Source organism: Rattus norvegicus, chromosome 6 (assembly GCF_036323735.1).
Source record: "Rattus norvegicus strain BN/NHsdMcwi chromosome 6, GRCr8, whole genome shotgun sequence".
NCBI lineage: Eukaryota > Metazoa > Chordata > Mammalia > Rodentia > Muridae > Rattus > Rattus norvegicus.
The window spans coordinates 97,631,024-97,651,051 of record NC_086024.1 but is presented as its reverse complement, the minus strand read 5'-3'; the positions used below and the strand labels follow the sequence as shown (position 1 = coordinate 97,651,051).

Below are 20,028 nucleotides of genomic sequence, written 5' to 3'. Positions count from 1 at the left end.
TATCCTCAATCCTTGAACAATTACCTGCCTTGCTGTCTTTACAAGGTAAATACGATAGAATCACTATTCTAACCCTGAGCTTACAAACCACACAACAAGAAAATGGTTTGTTTGTTACTGTTTTCAATCTCACATCACTCACTGGTCTTTTAAAAACTGGAAACTTTCCGTTCTTTCAGACTTTCCTGTGCACTTGGCTCTCCTGTGGGCCTTTCCCAAACACTTTCTACTTTAGCTTGGAGCAACCTCTGCTGCTTCTCCTCAGGACTCAGAGCTGGTTATTCTCTAGGGACAGGAGAATTTCTAAGAACTATCTCTAATAACAGGAATTACCAAACTGTTTAAATTAATTCTTCAGCCCTTGATAACTCATCTAACAAAAAAGTACTGCCATGCTGTAAAAAGACAGACAGACAGAAAGGGAGGAAGGACAAACAAGCAAACCTCCGTTACTGGCAGAAGTGTTCTATCCTGAAAGTCAAGTTCAAGCCGGTCTCTCAGCTGCGAACGTTTTAGCTTCTGAGGGACGCTGAGTCAGGTGGCACTTCCTCACTGTAATATTTCTGATATTCTCATTAACACAAGATTACAAACTGGAAAATGCCTGAATGTTTTTCTGAATACATTTTAAAATAATTTTTTATTAAATTATTTTGTGGTTTAAAAAAAATCTAAGGACATTTGTAGGAATTAGGGGTTCACTAAGGAGTAAAATAGGCATAAACAGCAGCAAATATATTTTGCCTTTAGCTAAAGAAGAAACCCCTTTCATAAAGTTTGCCACTGTTATTTCAGTTCTTTTCTCGGGCAGTTTCTATCTCTACTATGTCCCCTCTAGGGAGTTAAATTAGGAGCTTGGGTCATTTGTTAGTCACTAAACCAAAACAGCACCTTTTCTAGAAAATGTAGTCTCTCTGAGAATAAAAGATTTAACTTGAAGTGGTTTCCCATCTGTGTATGTGTGTGACAATTGACGACAAAGATGTCATGAGTTTGGAGAGAGCAAGTGGAGGTACACAGGAGGGACAAGAGAAAGGAAGGAAAAGGAAGAAATGGTCCAATTATATTATAACCTCAAGAAATAAAAATAATAATAAAAAACTTTAAGTGTTTTATAGGCATTATATCTTGAAAAAATTAAGTACATAAGAAAGTTATTGAAATATTTACAACATGAACTCTACTATATGGGACAACATAAAAATTGATATTTATAAAACAAACTGAACATCTATAAAATGACTCAAAAACTGATCTGAAAAACTGGAGGTGTGTTCTCATGTACATACATGGGCATATCTACATGGATGACACATGTGTGGAGGCCAAAGATCAACCTTGGCTGCCATTCTTCAGACTCCATCCAACTTGCTCTTGGAAACAAGATTGCTAACTGGCCTGGAACTCAGCCAATAAGGCTGTAAGAACGATTTTTCCTTCACTTGCTTTGATCTTCACACCACAACAGCTTTATCATCAATATATCTTCTTTACAGTGAGAAAACAAGATACTGTCTACTTGCCCAGAGCATCCCATAGACATTAAAATAACACGGTATTAAAAATATAGGCTTTTGACTGGGGATATGGTCCCATGAGTAACATGCACAGCACCAGGAAACTAACCCCAGCACTGTGGGAGGGGACAGAGAGAAGAACCCCAGGAGCTCTCTGAGCCAGCTGCTCTAGCTTCAAATTCAGTGACAAACTGTATGAAAAACTGAGGTGGGGAGCAAGTAGAGAAAGATATCTGATGTCTACTGACCTCCACCTGTACACACGAGTCAATACACACACAGAGACAGACATCAGACAGGCAGGCGGGCAGGCAAGCAGGCAGACAGACAGACAGAGACAGAGAACAGAGACAGAGACAGGGGAGCCTATGCAAACCAAAATGTCATCCTGTATCTTGAAATGTATGTTCTGAACAAGGATGAACAGGAACTTTTATTAAGTCTCAGTTTTGCTTATAAGTATATTTAAGAAATCAAACAAACTATAAAGGATTCAGCTGTGTCAAAGTGCCTACAAAGTGCCCTTTATTATCAGTGCTACATCACCACCACCACCACCACCACCACCACCACCACCACCACCACCACCACCACCACCACCACCACCACCACCACCTTCATGAGGAGGAGGAGGAGGATCTTTCATACCACCTCCACTGTCATTCAATATTCCATCACATAGAATCACTGCAGACAATCACCAATATATCTAATATGACCTTTGTAAAATAGCCTGGAGTGGTTGGTATTGCAGGCTTATAGGAAATCCAGTGTGGATATGAGGCGAGAGCATAGATAGCTCGAAGACAGCCCGGCTTATCAACTGCCTAGGCAGCCTGGGCAGCATCGAGAAAGCCTCTCTCCCAAAAAAGGCAAAGGGGTGGGATCTGTTTATAATGAAGTTCAAACCATCTTCCTGTAGAAAGAGCATTATTAATCATAGTGTGATCCCAGACTGACAACAAATAAAGTACATTAATTAACTTTAATTTTTGTCTTGGGCTCTGGGAACAAAACAGAGGAAAAAAACCAAGGAAAAATTTGCTCCCTCTTTCTTGGGAGCATAGCTAGCACTTAGGCAAAGCTTTAAAATCCTTAAACTTTTGATTTTTCCTTCATTTTGTCCTTTGCATTCCCATCTAGTACCTAGTGACTTTCCCAGGCACTGTACATCCCCACAACAGGAAACCCCTGAATTCCCAAGAAGCTCACCCCTCCTGCCACTATGAATCCTATTATGCTGCCTGACCTGAAGACACAACCTGAATCTACTGCAAGAAAAACTTCCTGACTTCAGTGAGGTGTAAGAGGGAGAAAGAGAATTGTGTGGTTTTATTTGATAAACATCTGGGTTTAGTTACTTCATTATTGATATTTTTAAAAAGCATTTGTAAAATAATTTTTCTTAAGCAATATATGAAGTAGTTCTTTTTTAAAGCAGACTAAGGGGACTTAGAGTGGTTAAGAGCACCGACTGCTCTTCCAGAGGTCCTGAGTTCAAATCCCAGCAACAACATGGTAGCTCACAACCATCTGTAATGGGATCTGATGCCCTCTTCTGGTGTGTCTGAAAATACATAAAATAAATAAAATAAGTATATTAAATAAATAATCAGACTAAGGAATATTTACTTATTTTGTGTCTTGCTTAAAATTTGTGTATTTTAATTATCAACAGAGATTATCTTTATACTTTTTATCCTTATAATTGCCTTTTAAAAAAGAAAAAGACAAACACAGAACACTAACATTTCCTGAATGTGAGTGGCTTAATGAGAGCAGGACCAGGTTCCCTGTCATGAGAGCTTGGGAGAGTGCAGAAAACCAAGGTTAACAAAATCCAAGGGCTCTCAGAACTAAAAAGGCTAGGAAAGTGGTCTATAATCTTACCAACCTCCCAGTTTTTGATTCTCTCTTTAATTATCTCCCTTCTATTTATTTGGTTTATTATTTATTTGACTCTCTCGTCGGTCCTGGGGCATAGTTAAAGACTCAGAACCTACCAGCAAAACACTCAGTCTACAGATATGTCCCTCTTTGTCTCCAAACAAATCCACCAAGTACACTTTCGGGGCTAGCAACTGAAAGCACTAGTCTACAAAACAAAACAAAAATCCCGTTCAGCCGTCAAACAAAATTCTATGTGACTAGAGATGGAATTCTCCGTACCTAATTAAAGCATAAAACCGCAGTGCCTCAGAAAAGCAGGCACAGACTTCCTGTTTCCTAAGACAGGATTTTGACAGCAGAGATGTGCCCTTGCTTTGGCATCAGTCAGCACTGCCACAGAGGACAAGAGAACGACGGCTTACGCAGTTCCCCTAACTCTAGTTCACTCAAGAAAACAAGGCTATTTCTAAGTCTTAAGTCATCTGAGGCACTGGCATGCTTGGTTTGAATTCTTGGTCTTTGGTTTTCAGCAGTTCTCACGGACTGCCAGACTGCAGTTAGCCTCATTGTACATTTAACCAGACCATATCTTATTAGCAGAATCCCACAAAATATTAAGAAGGAACAGAATTACTTTTAGAATTCCAATTACCTATAAAATGTCATTTTTATATCATCCTTTTAATGACTTATAGACTCATTAATAGTTTATGAAAGACTGTGATATTACTTACTGTTAGTCTACTTACAACTTAGAACAAAAGGTTCTTCCTGCCTTTCACTCTCTAAAGGACTTAAGATTCTATAACCAAGTTTTTTATATATACGTGTGTGTGTGTGTGTGTGTGTGTGTGTGTGTGTGTGTGTGTCATCTTTTACTTAAATCGTGAGTGTGACTCACTTGCATCAGTTAGCATTGTTAACAAAATCATTCTCCATCACTATTGTTACAGGTCACCAGGCCATGTGGAGGCATCAATGAAACACTAACTCTTTTTAGGTCTGTTGTTATGGAAACTTCAAAAACATAAACTTCAGGTACAGACAGGAACAAGAACACTGCAGAAGATCTAAATAGGTATTTTAGAATTGTATAATTTACATAATTTAGCACTAAGTCAGCATGATATACGAATATTAGCAGTACTCACCGTTAGGTTTGACAGTGCTTCAAATACAGCAATGTTAAGATTACAGCAGCATACGTCCTTCTCATCTCTGAGATAATCAGGCATTCAAAAGACAGGACTAACAGGTTTAATCCTCCAACACAGCAATGCCAAGTAAGATATGAAAAGGATCCACCACACCTCCCGGCCTATCTGCAAAACCTCTAGTCTCCTCATTGTGACGCGAGAACATGAAATTGCACTGCGCAGCTTTTCTCTATCGATCCAACGAAGCCTCCCTCGTATCCTTAGGGAGGCCAAAACCCACCACACACAGTATCACAGCTGGGGACCTCCAGTCTTCCACTGAGTCCACCTGAGGCCAACTGTCATTCTCAAAACCACCAACAAATAAGTCAGAATCCACTTGGTACAACTGACTACTTATCACAGAAATCCAGTGCAATGACATAGCCACCCAGCATGAGACTCAGAGCCCAGTGCACACCCAAGTCTATCATTAAAGTTCATACAGGACCAATTGAGTCACTTTTCCTACAGTCATGGGACCAAGGTTGCCCAAGAGAGCCAAAGTTGCCACCACAGAAAATGAAAATCTTTATCAATCTCCCCAAATATCTTCCGAAGACTTCGAACATACTCTAGTTCCATCATAACACCAACACTACCATGCAGAGTAAGAGCCTGGATGCACTAAGAGCGTCCAGGTGTGGAGCATATCCATACTTACTCTCCCACACACAGTCACATGACTTGATAAACACCAAGAGTTTCTGTTCATGAGATGAAGCTGCCATGAGACCCAGCACTATCAGGCCCAGTAGATGTCATTCATTCTCAAAAACATTCATACAATATTCACAACCGTCTTTCTTTAAGCCACAAGAGTGATATAATGACATTTTTCTCCAGTAGCAGGGTGTAAGGTGCCTCTGACTTGATAGTGACATCTTCCACCATATGCCCACGCTGGACCTCCAAAAGCCCTACATTAAAGTGTAAGGTGATCTTACATGTGGAGTTACTCACCTAATCAATCCCTTGCTTTGACACCTTTGTTGATAATTTCTTTAGTTCTTAAAAAGTTAATCTTTATGAGAAACTATTAAATATGGGAAGCAGTTTACCTTGTAACTGACAAGAAGTGCGATTATTTAAAGACACTCTCTAAGAACTTCAGTGTGTTATTTCAGTCCCATGAGCAGCACACTGCAAGGGGTAGTATAAAGATGACCAAGGTTATCTGCCCAGGTCCCATTAACTCACAGCACCAGATCTAAACCCATCCAACGCGGTGTTGAAGCCTTATGGCCATGACAACTCTGTCTTCTATCAATTGGGCCTCAGGTTCTACTCCTTGCACTCCCAGATTAGGAAAAAAATGAGACTCTATAATTACTACTTCCCATTCTCAACACAAATGCTCCTATGAGAAAGGTACAGGTCATTACCATGTTGGACAATAGGAACTAGCGTGACGACCTTTGAAAAAAGTAGTGGAACTTTCCTAGGACTCAAAATAGCCAAGAAAAAGTGTGCAACATCGCTTACCATTTCCAGAACACTATGCTTATATCAGAAATTGAAATTACACCTGCGACTATAACTTCTAAACTAAAATTAGTAATTTGGAATTTGAAAAAATATTTTACAAAGCCTATCAATGGCAATAATCTTTATTCAAAAGAGCTATGTATGGCACAACATTGCACGACCTACTACCATACCTAATATAATTGCTCAGAAAGCATGTTCCTGTATCAAGTCTTTGCTGGTCTCTCTCACAAGAGATGCACTGCTAAAGTAAAACATAATTAAACAAATAGCCTGGAGGCTTGGACTCTCACTCTGCCTTTCGCTGTATCCTGTACTTGGTGAACACATCGCAACAAATGGAGTGATTAATAAACCCATAGTGCACATATGCATGCAAGTGCACTCAACATTAGAACATGATTTTTAGGGCTGGAGAGATGGCTCAGCAGTTAAGAGCACCCGACTGCTCTTTCAGAGGTCATGAGTTCAATTCCCAGCAACCACATGGTGGCTCACAACCATCTGTAAAGAGATCTGATGGCCTCTTCTGGTGTATCTGAAGACAGCTACAGTGTACTTATATATATATAATAAATAAATAAATCTTTAAAAAAAAAAAAAAAAAAAGAACATGATTTTTAGTCTTAAAACTTATTACACCAGTTAATATACAAGAAATCTAGGAACACAGGCAGTTACAAACACTTCATCACATTGACTTTTGGAAAATACGTCAAGTCTCTTCCCAGTAATAACATTTACTTTTATAGCAGAAAACTATGAGAAACAAGGAAATGTAAGATAAATATATCACTATTTATATTATCTGTACCACCAATTTAAATTCATGCTTTTGATGCTCCAAATATATTATCAAAAATATGATTTGAAAGAACAAACTTACTCGTGACAAAGGAAGCAACAGAAACGAAAAGTCCCAAGTGAATAATCTAATTGTGTTACATGAATGATTTACAGTAGAAGCTCACAATTCTCAAATGTGCAAAGTATTTCCATGTGCTTAGGACAAGAACTAGCCAAAACAAACAAGGCTATAGAAATTTACTGTTTTATTTCCCTGCCATCTGCCACCCCCTTCTTGCCTTGGCCAGCCTACAGTTCATAGTAAGTTTGAATAAAGGAATAAAGCAGCAAATCACATCTCCAGCCGGGAGCTGGAGATCTAGACATTACATGCCAATGATATTGCCCAATGTTTACTGACACAAACATTTAAGAGAATGTGCATTTCTTAATGCAGTGTTATATACATTGGTATCCCATACTAGTATTAAATATTACCATTCAATACTCATTAAAATAAAATGTTTAATCCAGATCATATAGACCTTTAAGAAAAGCTAAAACTTCTAATCATTATCAACCTTATTTTTTTCTTTTTTTTAATTAGATATATTTCTTTATTTACATTTCAAATGTTATTCCCTTTCCAGGTTTCCTGTCTATAAGCCCCCCCATCCTCTCCCCCTCCCCCATACGGGTCTTCCCTCCCTCACACCCCCCCCCACATTCCCCTGCACTGAAGTCTAACTTTGGCAGGACCAAGGACTTCCCCTTCCCCTGGTGCCCCAACAAGGCTATTTCACTGCTACATATGCCTTATAGACATATAGTCTTTCGGTAGTGGTTTAATCAACCTTATTTTTATGTTTTACACCTGATGATGACAGGCTTTATTTTAGCTGACATAAATACAGAAAATGACTCCGTGAGTTCAAAATACTATAAGGCAGGAGAAAGAGAATTAAACAATAGTAGAAAATGCACAACACTATTGCAGTAAAAATTAAAAAAAAAAAAAGAGGGGGCGGAACTGGTTCCCGACTGTACCCTGGTGGTTGGTCACTAGTTCTGGCTCCAGCGGGCCATTGGAACTAACCCTAATTTATCTCAGATTAGTATATCTCCCAGCGGCTCTCTGCTAGCCTCGAACTCTCTGGTTCCAGCTACCCAGTAAAATCATGGTCCAGCAGCCGCTGGTCTATCATGGCTTCCTGCCACGCACTCTGCCCACACTCCCAGCAACTGCCCCCAGTAGTTAAGGTATAAACTCCCAACCACCAGGTGAAATCATGACTCAATAAACTGTAATTTAACAATCAGATTTATATGTTAAATTCTCAATCCACAATACATTCACACAATAAACTAACAACCAATTGATAAGGATATAAACTGCTTTCCTAGATAAGATAAATTTGCCTACAGAAATCCATCCCAGCTACCTCGGCAATTCAAGACCACCTGGATCTGGATCATCCTTGTCTCCATCTTGATTCTCTCTTTCCCTTCTCTCCTGCCTTACAAAAGCTTGTCTCGCCTTATTTTTTAACTGTCTAAACATGGCTTTGACCTAACGGTCTGCCTTCACGTGCATGACATCAACCTACACAACACGAACTGAAACAGCACGTGCTCAAACAAAACCTTCAATGGTATTTCAATTTCTGACTAGCAACAGTGGTGAATTTGTCCCTCAGTGAGCTATTACTGAATCCCAGGACTATGAGACCTGAGGGAAAAGGCATCAAATGAGATGAATTTAGTCTCCAAGTCTAAATGTAATGAAATGGTTAAATTGCCAGTTTGCACTGAAGCCTCAAACACATGACAAAAATCATACCAGTTGAAGCCATGGTGGGGCTACAGACACGCCTCATTACAATATGTGCTTTTATCAATATGCCTGTCATGTTTTATCAAGTATTTTGCTTTTCTTGAAAGTAATCTCTTAGATTTAAAGGAGTTTCTGTAAACTATTGTTATTTCTTTGCTACATGTTTTGCAGGGGTTTCCGATGAAATCACTGAATTCAATTTGTTCATTTATATGCAGTGGTTAAAACACAATTAAAAATAGATTTAAGCTATTCAGATACACCCAAGCAAGATGACAGCTCACAGCAAAGGAAACAACAGATCAAACCCAATGTGACCACTTTTCAATAGACAAATCCTCTAGACAAAAGTCAGTAAGTTGTCATCAGAAGGGAACTATAAAGCAAGTGGCAAGGAGACTTTTACAAAGAGATGTACCCAATAGCTAGAGAACACAAATGCTTCTCTTTAGTAGATGGAACATTCTTATATTAGGCCACAAAACAAGTCTCACCATAATCTGAGCAATGAAAACCACACCACATGTCTTCCCTAATAAACTACCAAAGGAACTTCAAAACCTGCAGACATGAAGCTAAGCCACATGTTCCTTAGCACACTGGGTCAGTGAAAGGAATAAAGGAAACTTTAAAACTTGAAATAAACTAAAACAGATATGCAGCATACAGATACCTATGGGATATAGCAAAAAGCCACAATCACAGGTTAAGTTTAAGGTTGGAAATGCCTACTTAAAAAATCCAGGAAAAAGACACAAAAGACTTTAATAAAAAAAAAAAAAACAAGTAATGTAGCTGGTCATCTAATCCCAGCTCTCTGGAGGGAGAGGCAGGGGATTTCTGAGTTCAAGGCCAGCCTGGTGGAAAGAGTAAGCTCCAGAACATCCAGGCCTACAGAGAGAAACCTAGTCTCTTCAAAACAAAGCCAGATGCACAACAGCAAACTAATAATGCAAGTAAGGAACTAGAAAAGCAAAAGCAAACACAACTAATGGCATAAATGGAGTAAAAAAAAATCCTCAATCTATCCGTAATGTGAGAAAGTCAACCCAACAGTGAAAACCAGTAGTAAATGATCTGATTAGAAATGGGATGATACAGACAGATATTTCTTTTGAATATACAAATAACCAACATGCAAATGAGAAGTGCTCAGCAGCACTAACCATCAGGCCTACAGGTCAAAACCACAAGGAGATGCCTGACATCTATCCATGAAGTGCAGCTATCACCAATTAACAAGTGCTGGGCACGGGCAAGGAAGGCAACTCTCAGACAACTAGTGAGGATGCAAACCAACATGGCCACTATCAAAAGCAGCAGGAAGTTCCTCATAACACTACAAAGAGAACTAATGGACACAGACGTTAATTCTACTACAGGATAAGTAGCCTAGGGTGAGAAGATGAGTGTGTCTAAGATGTGTCTGCACGCCTGTTAACTACAGGACTATTCCCTCAGGCCATGGCAGCCAATCAGCCTGCGCTCCCAGCCACAGGAAAATGGATAAAAGAAAATGTGGTAAATAGTCACAATGGAATATCAGCTGTGCAAATAAACGGGAGCCAGTCTCTCAGCAGCATGACTGGAACTAGAGGTAGCTGATCCAATAGATGCAGAGGGTGGTTAGCTGAAGGGAGGGGAGGTGGAGAGAAGGGGTTAGGAGGTACAATGGACAGTTGTAAAGGAAGGAAGTGGCTAATGTCCTACTGCATGTGTGCAACTCTGGCTAACGTCCTACTGTGTGCACATAACTCTAACCAAGAACACAAGCGCAAATAGGATGGGCTCTGAGATGTTCTCAGGACAAGGAAATGGTAAATACTAAAGAAATGGAAATATCACTTATTCTGACTTAATCATTCGACTAAAAGAATCATATAACTCATAACAAGTGATACATCACCATATATATATATATATATGTAGCATGATTGATTTTATATATGTATATCCATATACACACCTCATGTTATTTATATATGGGCATGTGAGGAATGCATATACATATGCATTATATGCACACATATATATGCATTATATATAAAAACAAAATTAATACTAACACCAAAGAAATGTGCAAACAGATTGTAATATCATTAAACTGGGAGAATTCCAAAACCATACTGAGATGTCACTAATACCTATTCAACCCAGCTAAAATACATTTTAAACTCACAAGCCTAGCAAAGCTGTAAGGCTATCAGAACTCACAGGACGGGGAAACAAACGGAGAACAGTAACTACTGCCTTAGCTGGTATGGACTAAGAGAGCTCAGCTCTGTCCCATTTCATCCTCACATGTCCGTTTTCTGTCCCTTCACCATCATGTCTCATAACTCAAGTCTAAACAGCCCTTCTTAGTGAGGATGGCTCTCTTTACACCAACTAAGTGACAGTATGAAGCTTCTACCCCCAAGACACTCATAATCTAAAAGCTAGCATGCATTTCAGCACACAGAGGAAGCAATTTTAAGAATCTAAAACAGTAGCTGGGTGGGAGACAAGAAATGAAGAGATTTATGAAAGAGAAAAGAAAAATATGCATATATCTGCAGTGGAAACATGGTGTTTGGGGTCAGTAAGCAAAGCTTCTGTCAGGTAAAGGTGCTTGGCCACCAACCCTGCTGACCTGAGTCAGCCTTCAAACTCACATGGCGGAGAAAGAAAGCAACTCTCGTAAGCTCTCGTTTGTCCCCATATGAGAGCTCTCTGTGGCTCTCTGTTCTATAAAAACAGAAATAAACCTTTTCTCTACAACTATACTAAAAATGACTAAAAACAAGTTCAAAGTGAGATACATCTCCCACCTGAGGGGAATGGGGACGCAGGGAAGGAGGGAGAGAGGGAGACATAAATGTGTCCAGAACATTCTCAACCCCAAAATGATCAGACAAACAGTGGGCATTTCTACTAGCAAACAATCGTGGGAATCCAGGAATGGTGTTCTCAGGGAATCTGCTCTTTAAAATTGGTATCTATGACAGCCTTCGACACTGCTGACCCAAAGCCAGGGCGTGGTCCCTATCTGTTAAACACTCAGGTCTTGCCTTAATGGCCGCATGCTACAGGGAAACTGGTTAAAGCACTCCATGGTGGCCTGAGATTGAAGCGTCTTCATCTCTCATGAGAAAGTGTGCTACTAAGCCAACTGTGGCTCTATGTCCTATATCACCAAGGAAACACACACATACAAAGACCTTCCTCATATTGTATTTAGTATAATACATTTGTTAATCAGTGATTGTTCTTCAAAAATTTTTAAAGCTGACGTTAACTAATATTGTTGTGCCTTGTTATCTGTGGGGTATTGATTTTACCAAAATCCTAGGACATCCAAGGACCTTAAAATAAAATGGTGCATCTTCCCAGTGAATGGTGGTGAATGTAGACTCATGGCTACTGCATGATACTGACAGACAAGTGCTCAGTCTTACGTAAGGAAGGCACCTATGGAATCCCCTCTAAGACTCGGTAAACACAGCAGAAGAGGAGGCAAGAAGAATGAAAGCTGAAAAACAGGAACAATGGCTGTGAAATGTCATCTTCCGCTCAGAGGTCTCATTGAAAACCAAATATGACTAATTCTTCCTAAACTACAGTCAGTGTTTTCACAAGCATTAAGAATATCCCAAGCATAAAAACAAAGATGCTTCAAAGTGTTTGTGTATCTTTGGGCTCCATTAATATTAACATAATGTATAACATTCAGTCACTCATCTAGAACATTTCATTACACCCTGTCGTATTCTCAGTGTTAGGATTGCAAAGTTTATGTGCCAAACACAGAAATAAACATTTAAAGAGTTTAACAGTATAAAATAATGGCGTGTGGGTAAGAAACAGATTCTTTAGATAGGACCATCAAAATTTCAGGGTGGCTGGGTGCAGTGGCTCACTTCTACAGTCAAAACACTTGGGAGATGGAGACCAAGTTTGGTTTAAGATCATCTCCCACTAAACAGAGAGCTCAAGCTCAGCTTGGGCTACTTAAGATGATGTCCCAAAAAGAGAAGCCGGGAAGAAAGTTCCCCTGAACTGACTCTAAGGAGCACGCATAGGGGCGGGGCCATGGGGGGGCACTCTGCTGACAGAGCTTTTGTCTGTAAACAGGCTACTTCTTACACTCTTACAGAGGCTCTCCCGTTCTCAGACATGAGAAGAATGAATGACTAACATCATGCATTTTTTCTAAGTAAACTGGAGAGACAACAAAACATTAAGCAAGAAAGTTATCGACTTTTTCAATGTTGCTTATCTGTTATCATGCATTCATTTGAGGACCCGCCCCTAAAAGGTTTATAGAGTAGACCATAAGGTGCTCAGAATAGAGATTAACTGAAGCAAACAGCCTAGAATGGCTGAGAAGAGGAAGGGGGCGGGGGTCTAGATAAATTCTGAAAGAGAGACAAACCATCATTGAGTTACTCAAGTTGCTGTAGGTTGCAGGTGGGGAAAAGTGAACTTGCAAGAAAGTTAGATGAGCTCTGTGTCTTCTACTTAGACTGTCATCTCTAATTATATGAACTATGAAAGAAAGATAACTGGAAAACAGTAGCAACAGCTACATAATTGCTAAAACTAAGCAGCAAAAGAAGAAAAACTGTATGTTTTAGAGTACTGTCTCTAATGAGAAGTGTACATGGTAACATTTTTTGGGCCATCTGTGCTTGCATTCCCATAATGCTCTGCTTTCAACAGGGGATGGAGATCTTTCTGGGTATGTGGCTGTTTTCTGTCATCTAAACACTAGACTTCATCCAGAAAATGACTAGTTTTTCAGCTTCTGTCACCTCAGTACAGCATGCCCTTAAGAACAGCTTTAAAACACTTACTCATGAGCATATAATGACATATGTCAACCAAAGACTGCAATCCCCATCTTCTTAAGCTTTGCGAGGGTAGGGGGTGAGAGGGGCAGCACATGGGAGAGTAGATTCTTAATTGCCAAGTTCTTACACACTTCATTAGTGGAAACTGATTAATACACCATAAAATATACCTTGTTATAAGTGACTGCATAGTGTCTCTAGAATTCACCTCAGAGAAGCAACTCTAATAGCAAAACAAGTCTACACATTTATTTTTGTTCCATCTTTGAGATAAGATCTCAGCTAACCCAGGTTGGCCTCAAACTCACTAATGAGTGAAGGATGACCCTGAATTTCTGATCCTCTTGCCTTGACTCCCTAAGTGTTGAAATTGCCAGTGTGCATTACTAAGCACCATTTTATTAGTGCTTGAGACTTGTGCTCAGCAAATACTACATCCTCTCAGCTAGCCCTGTTTTACACAATTCTATTACTGCTCCTTTTATGGACCCTTGATATTATATTTAGTTTGGGTATAGGTGTGAATTATAATAGATTGGCCTGATGCTGCTTGTATTCTAATGGTAATACTGGTAAGGGTACTACTCAAGATCTGGTTGCCCAGAGACAAAGTCCACACGTAGACCCAAGTGATGCTGTGTGACCAAGTTATTTCTGATTGGTGAATAAAGATGCCAACAGCCAATAGATGGGTAGAAAAGACACAGACAGTACTTGGGGCTCTTGAGCTTTGTGGGTTGGAGAAGAACCAGGAGATAGAGAAGCTGGCATGGATTAGGTGAGTAATGAAAATGTGGCCCTAAGGGCTGACCCATTGGAGTTAAGAACAGACCAAATGAAACCTAGTAAAAACTCGGGGTTATTTATAGGAAAAATAGATACCTAGTAGTGGGTAAACATCTATCCAACCCTTGTGCTATTTAAAGCTTATTATAAATAATAAAAGTTGTGTGTCCTTTATCTGGGAACTGAACAATCAAGGCAGGATAGAAACCTGAATTAGGATTAAATTTTCTACAACAGTGAATGCATAATGTACATATAGAAACTAGAAGACAGTCTCTGGATTCATTCCTCAAGGACTTCCCAACCTGACTTTTTAAGATGGGGTTCTCTCATTGGCCTGTGGCTTACTGACAGGGCTATGCTGGCTCTTTGGCCAGACCCAAGAATTCACTTGCTTCTGCCAGCCAGCACTGGTATCACAGCACATACCACCATGTCAAGTTTGTTTTAAAAGCCTGGGTTCTGGGGGGGGGCTCCGGACCTCATGTACCAATTGAACACTCCAACATGCTACTTTAGATATTTTTAAAAAACAATATGAACTAGCTTAAAGGTGAAAAAATATTTATTTACCATGTCAAAATGACAAACATTTACAGTTTATATAAGTCACTAAGAGTTTTAAAGATTTTTAAGATAAACTTAAAACACGGAAGTTATGGAATCCTTATTAGGTAACGTTTACAGATAAAATAAGGAAGGAAGGTAAATTGACAATTTAAACATGATGACTGAAGGCCTTAATATAAAGACATGTTCATGGGTAATTAACACTGGAAATTCCAGAGAACTAACACAAGATAAGAAATTCTATTTGGTAAAATTTTATAATTAGACACTAAAACCAATTCACAACAAGCTATGGATCTGTAAGTCTTAATTGGTGGAGCTTTCTATTTTAAAGTGAAACATTTTAAGAAAAAAAAGTAAATATACAAAAATTCTATATAGCAAATATATTAAGAAATACTAGACATATGCAGAATATATTGTATTTATGTATACTATATTATGAAAACAAAATATTATGGAATACGGAAGAATGCTATTTTGTTCTATACTTAGAGAACACTATATAAATGTCAAGGAGCAGTTAAGGAACACATTATTTAATCCTCAAAACAATCTTTAAAAGAAGCAAATGACTTTATAGATGAGAAGAATGAAAGTTGACAAATTGGTTAAGATCATACATCAATAAAGTTAGAAACAACATTTAATGCATGTCTAATTCCAACTCAATATATAACACCAGGATGCAGACAGTTATGGAATTAAAGACAACAGTCATCTGTGTAACTAACTCACCTTATCACTGACAGAAACTACCTCATTTACAGACAGACAGACAGACAGACAGACGGGCACACACACACACACACACACACACACACACACACACACACACACACACACACACATGCACCCTGACAGACACAAACACAAAAAAATGAATATATGTATTTAGAAAGTAATAAAAAATAAAACTAATAATTCATATACAACAGCAAAAAAAACTTCATAAATATATCCTTACTTTTGAATAGCTACTTTAAATAATGTTTTAATTCAAACCATTCTAACCTTAAAGAGTATAATAAATAAAAAATGGATTTACAATATTTTGAAACATATTTGTGTAGAAAAACCTGTCTGTAGAAAAATATAAATTAATCCTGCCCTACTTTATACCAGTAGAAAAACAGTTCCCAAAGAATTCAGCTGAGGAATGCTGAATGGCTGAGAAGCACCTAAAGGAATGTTCAACATCCTTAGTCATGCAAATGCAAATCAAAACAACCCAGAGATTCCACCTCACTCCAGTCAGAATGGCTAAGATCAAAAACTCTGGCGACAGCAGATGCTGACCGATGTGGATGTGGAGAAAGAGGAACACTCCTCCATTGTTGGTGGGATTGCAGACTGGTACAACCATTCTGGAAATCAGTCTGGAAGTTCCTCAGAAACTTGGACATTGTATTACCTGAGGACCCAGCTATACCTCTCTTGGGCATATACTCAAAAGATGCTCCAACATACAACAAAGACACGTGCTCCACTGTGTTCATAGCAGCCTTATTTGTAACAGCCAGAAGCTGGAAAGAACCCAGATGCCCTTCTTTTTTTTTTTTTTTTCTTTTTTTCGGAGCTGGGGACCGAACCCAGGACCTTGCGCTTGCTAGGCAAGCGCTCTACCACTGAGCTAAATCCCCAACCTTTTTTTTTTTTTAAGATTTATTTATTTATTATATATAAGTACACTGTAGCTGTCTTCAGATACACCAGAAGAGGGCATCGGATCTCTTTACAGATGGTTGTGAGCCACCATGTGGTTGCTGGGAACTGAACTCATGACCTCTGGAAGAGCAGTCGGGTGTTCTTAACCACTGAGCCATCTCTCCAGCCCCCCAGATGCCCTTCAACAGAGGAATGGATACAGAAAATGTGGTACATCTACACAATGGAATACTACTCCGCTATCGAAAATAATGACTTCATGAAATTCATAGGCAAATGGATGGACTGGAGAATATCATCCTGAGTGAGGTAACCCAATCACAGAAAAACACACATGGTATGCACTCATTGATAAGTGGATATTAGCCCAAATGCTCAAATTACCCTAGATGCACAGAACACATGAAACTCAAGAAGGATGACCAAAATGCGGATGCTTCACTCCTTTAAAAGTGGAACAAGAATACCCTTGGGAGGGGATAGGGATGAAAAGTTTAGAACAGAGGCTGAAGGAATGCCCATTGAGAGCCTGCCCCACGTGTGGCCCATACATATACAGCCACCAAACTAGGTAAGATGGATGAAACAAAGAAGTGCAGGTGGACAGGAACCAGATGTAGATGTCTCCTGAGAGACACAGCCAGAATACGGCAAATACATAGGCGACTGCCAGCAGCAAACCACTGAACTGAGAACGGGACCCCTGTTGAAGGAATCAGAGAAAGGACTGAAAGAGCTTGAAGGGGCTTGAGACCCCACATGAACAACAATGCCAACCAACCAGAGCTTCCAGGGACTAAGACACTACCCAAAGATTATACATGGACTGACCCTGGGCTCCAACTGCATAGGTAGCAATGAATAGCCTAGTAAGGGCACCAGTGGAAGGGGAAGCCCTTGGTCCTGCCAAGGCTGGACCCCCAGTCAACGGGATTGTAGTGGGGAGGGCAGTAATGGGGGGAGCATGGGGAGGGGAACACCCATCTAAAAGGGAAGGGGGAGGGGCTAGGGGGATGTTGGCCTGGAAACCCGGAAAGGGAATAACATTTGAAATGTAAATAAGAAATACCTAATTTAATAAAGATGGGGAAAAAAAATAAAAGAAAGAAAAAGAAAAAGAAAAACAGTTCCCTAACAATTTATATATGATTTTCTTTGAAGAAGTGTTCAATACAACTATAAGTTTATAAAATAGGAAAAACAGGCCGTGGGTGTAGCTCAGTGAAGCAGCACTTACCTAGCATGCACAAGACCCAGGTCTCACCTCCAGTAACACACCTCACCATACTAATCCTTATCATTCTGAAAAACGGTTTGACATCATTTGAAAAGTGCTACTTTTCACTTTCCTTATACTTTATGTATCCATATTTCCAGACATCTAACCCAAACATACCTGTTCTTAAATATCTAAACCATTCACTTTACTGTAGAAATTACTAAGGAATTTAAAAGCATAGTCCTGAAAACTCTCTTTCAAATAAACAATTAAAACAAGGCTTCCCATTTTAATTCCTGTGGAAAATGTCACCGGCTTCATGGATTTGGGCTTCTCAAGCTGCATTTCCAGCTGGGTAGATCTGTCTTTATGCTGAGCCAAGAGCAGAGCGACAGGGAGGTCGGAGCTCTCCTGCAAGAAAGAAAGTTCCATTTGAAACTCAACACGGAAAGAATAAAGCAACAACACTTCCCAAGTACGCGTCTTCTGTAAAGCATTTGATGTCAGCCTAAATATCAACTTTATATAGAACGCTTTACGAAAGAATACTGACTTTCCATAATAAGGAAGGGCTGCTGTAGACTTATAAATCTAGAGAACCTGCAAACAAGTATTTTATAAATCTACATTAAAGAGAATATAATAGGCTCCTAGTTCATCTAGCCCCCAACACATTTATTAAAGAAAGAAAGCTAATCAGAAAAAGAACAGTAGAAAGGGCTCTATGACTTAGACCAGAGGTTTATCTGAGGTATGTTGTTTTCACCCAGAGTTCAGACAGTCCGAAATGCTTCCCATTAGACTTCACCTGAGGCTGTTTGCAAACAATCCTTTTTTTGTTTTGCACAATGGTAAGTAACACCACATGTGTATTTGTTTATTTTATCCTTTAGTTTTAAACTGTAAATAAACTTTTATCCAAGTAACAAAATGATAAACATTTAATATCGTACATCAATATAACCCAGGACCACTGTTTATACAAATTCGTGCGTGCCCATATTTTGAGCAGCAAATATGATCCTAACGTGGAAACTGTTATTTATCATGTTGAGCAATCACATGCTTGAGATGCTGTGAAGCTAAGGTCGAAACTAAATGATACTTAGACTTCTACCTTTCTGCGTTGTCAGTTAAAGAAGAACCCAGAAACACATGCAGAGAAAAAATACAAGAGTATTTATTCTGTATACATATATGTAGAAACAAAGATAAAAATAACCAAAACAGAATGAAACCCACCACTCTTCTCTTTCATACACTTAAGTTATGTGTGAAAGGCTACACAGCAAGTATAAGGCCAGCCTGGGCAATTTATTGAGGTCATCTAAAAATAAAAAGTAGAGAAAGGGACGCAGCTCAGTGATGCAGTGCTGTGCCTAGCATATCTGAAACTCTAGGTTCACTCCACAGGGCCACCAAAAAGCAGGGAATTGAGCAATAAAAATAGCAGTCACCCAGAATTCAATCCTCAAGAAACTCCCCCATTAACATCTCATAATATAAAGCAAGCAATTACCACTGGTTCTCATTTTTCTTCCAACTCGAACCCATTAATAATTTTAGGCACAAATGTGGCTGATTAATACAATTAAAGTAACTGTTTTAAAGTCCCAGCGTAGAAGCAGTAACAAACCACTCGATTTAACAGAATTGTTGGAGGATCAAGGCTAATATTTTTAAACTGCATTTCTTTATTTCTGTGTGTGTGTGTATGTCTCACCACATGTTACGGAGCATGTGCAGAGGTCAAAGTAAATGTGCAGGAGCTGATTCTCTCCTTCTACAAGAACATGAAGAGTTTTATAACATAGAGGGGCACGGTAGTACAGGCTGACATACCTAACAGGAAAAAATGCAGCCTTGGCTGCACAGTGAGGTCAAGGTCAGCCTGGACTACATGAGACACTGTCTTAGAAAACAAACGCAAAATTTACAAAAAAATTATTTTTGCAAGGCAGGATTACAAAAATGAAAACATATTAGGATTCAATTTTCTTCATAAAATAAATGCTAAACCTGGGTTTAGCAAGAATAAAGGTGGGTAAGAAACAACATAAGAAGAGTCTTGGGTCCCTTCGTTTCATACTTCACAACAAAGCCCTTGTACTGCATTGCTGTTGATTTCTGCGACGAGTGTAGCTCTCCATTAGGCAGTTTATATTAAAGAAGACTTTAAATGGGCTATAGCCAAAAGTATCTTTAAAATATATCTTTTCATAGGCACAAAGTAAAGAAAGAA

General features: G+C 39.1%; 1 protein-coding gene and 1 pseudogene across 3 annotated transcripts in view; both read right to left on the bottom strand.

Annotated features, from left to right (window-relative positions):
* Mnat1 (MNAT1 component of CDK activating kinase) overlaps positions 1-20,028 on the bottom strand; it is a 156,033-nt gene that overhangs the window by 55,547 nt on the left and 80,458 nt on the right. Inside the window, exon 6 of one of the 3 annotated variants that reach the window (XM_063261570.1) lies at positions 18,063-18,197. In XM_063261570.1, coding sequence (XP_063117640.1) covers positions 18,063-18,197 — 135 coding nt within the window. Of the gene's footprint in view, positions 1-13,161; positions 18,198-20,028 lie in introns of those variants that run through there. The other 2 variants (NM_153472.2, XM_063261569.1) reach the window with 2 other exon arrangements.
* Rabggtb-ps1 (Rab geranylgeranyltransferase subunit beta, pseudogene 1) lies at positions 2,146-6,659 on the bottom strand (annotated as a pseudogene).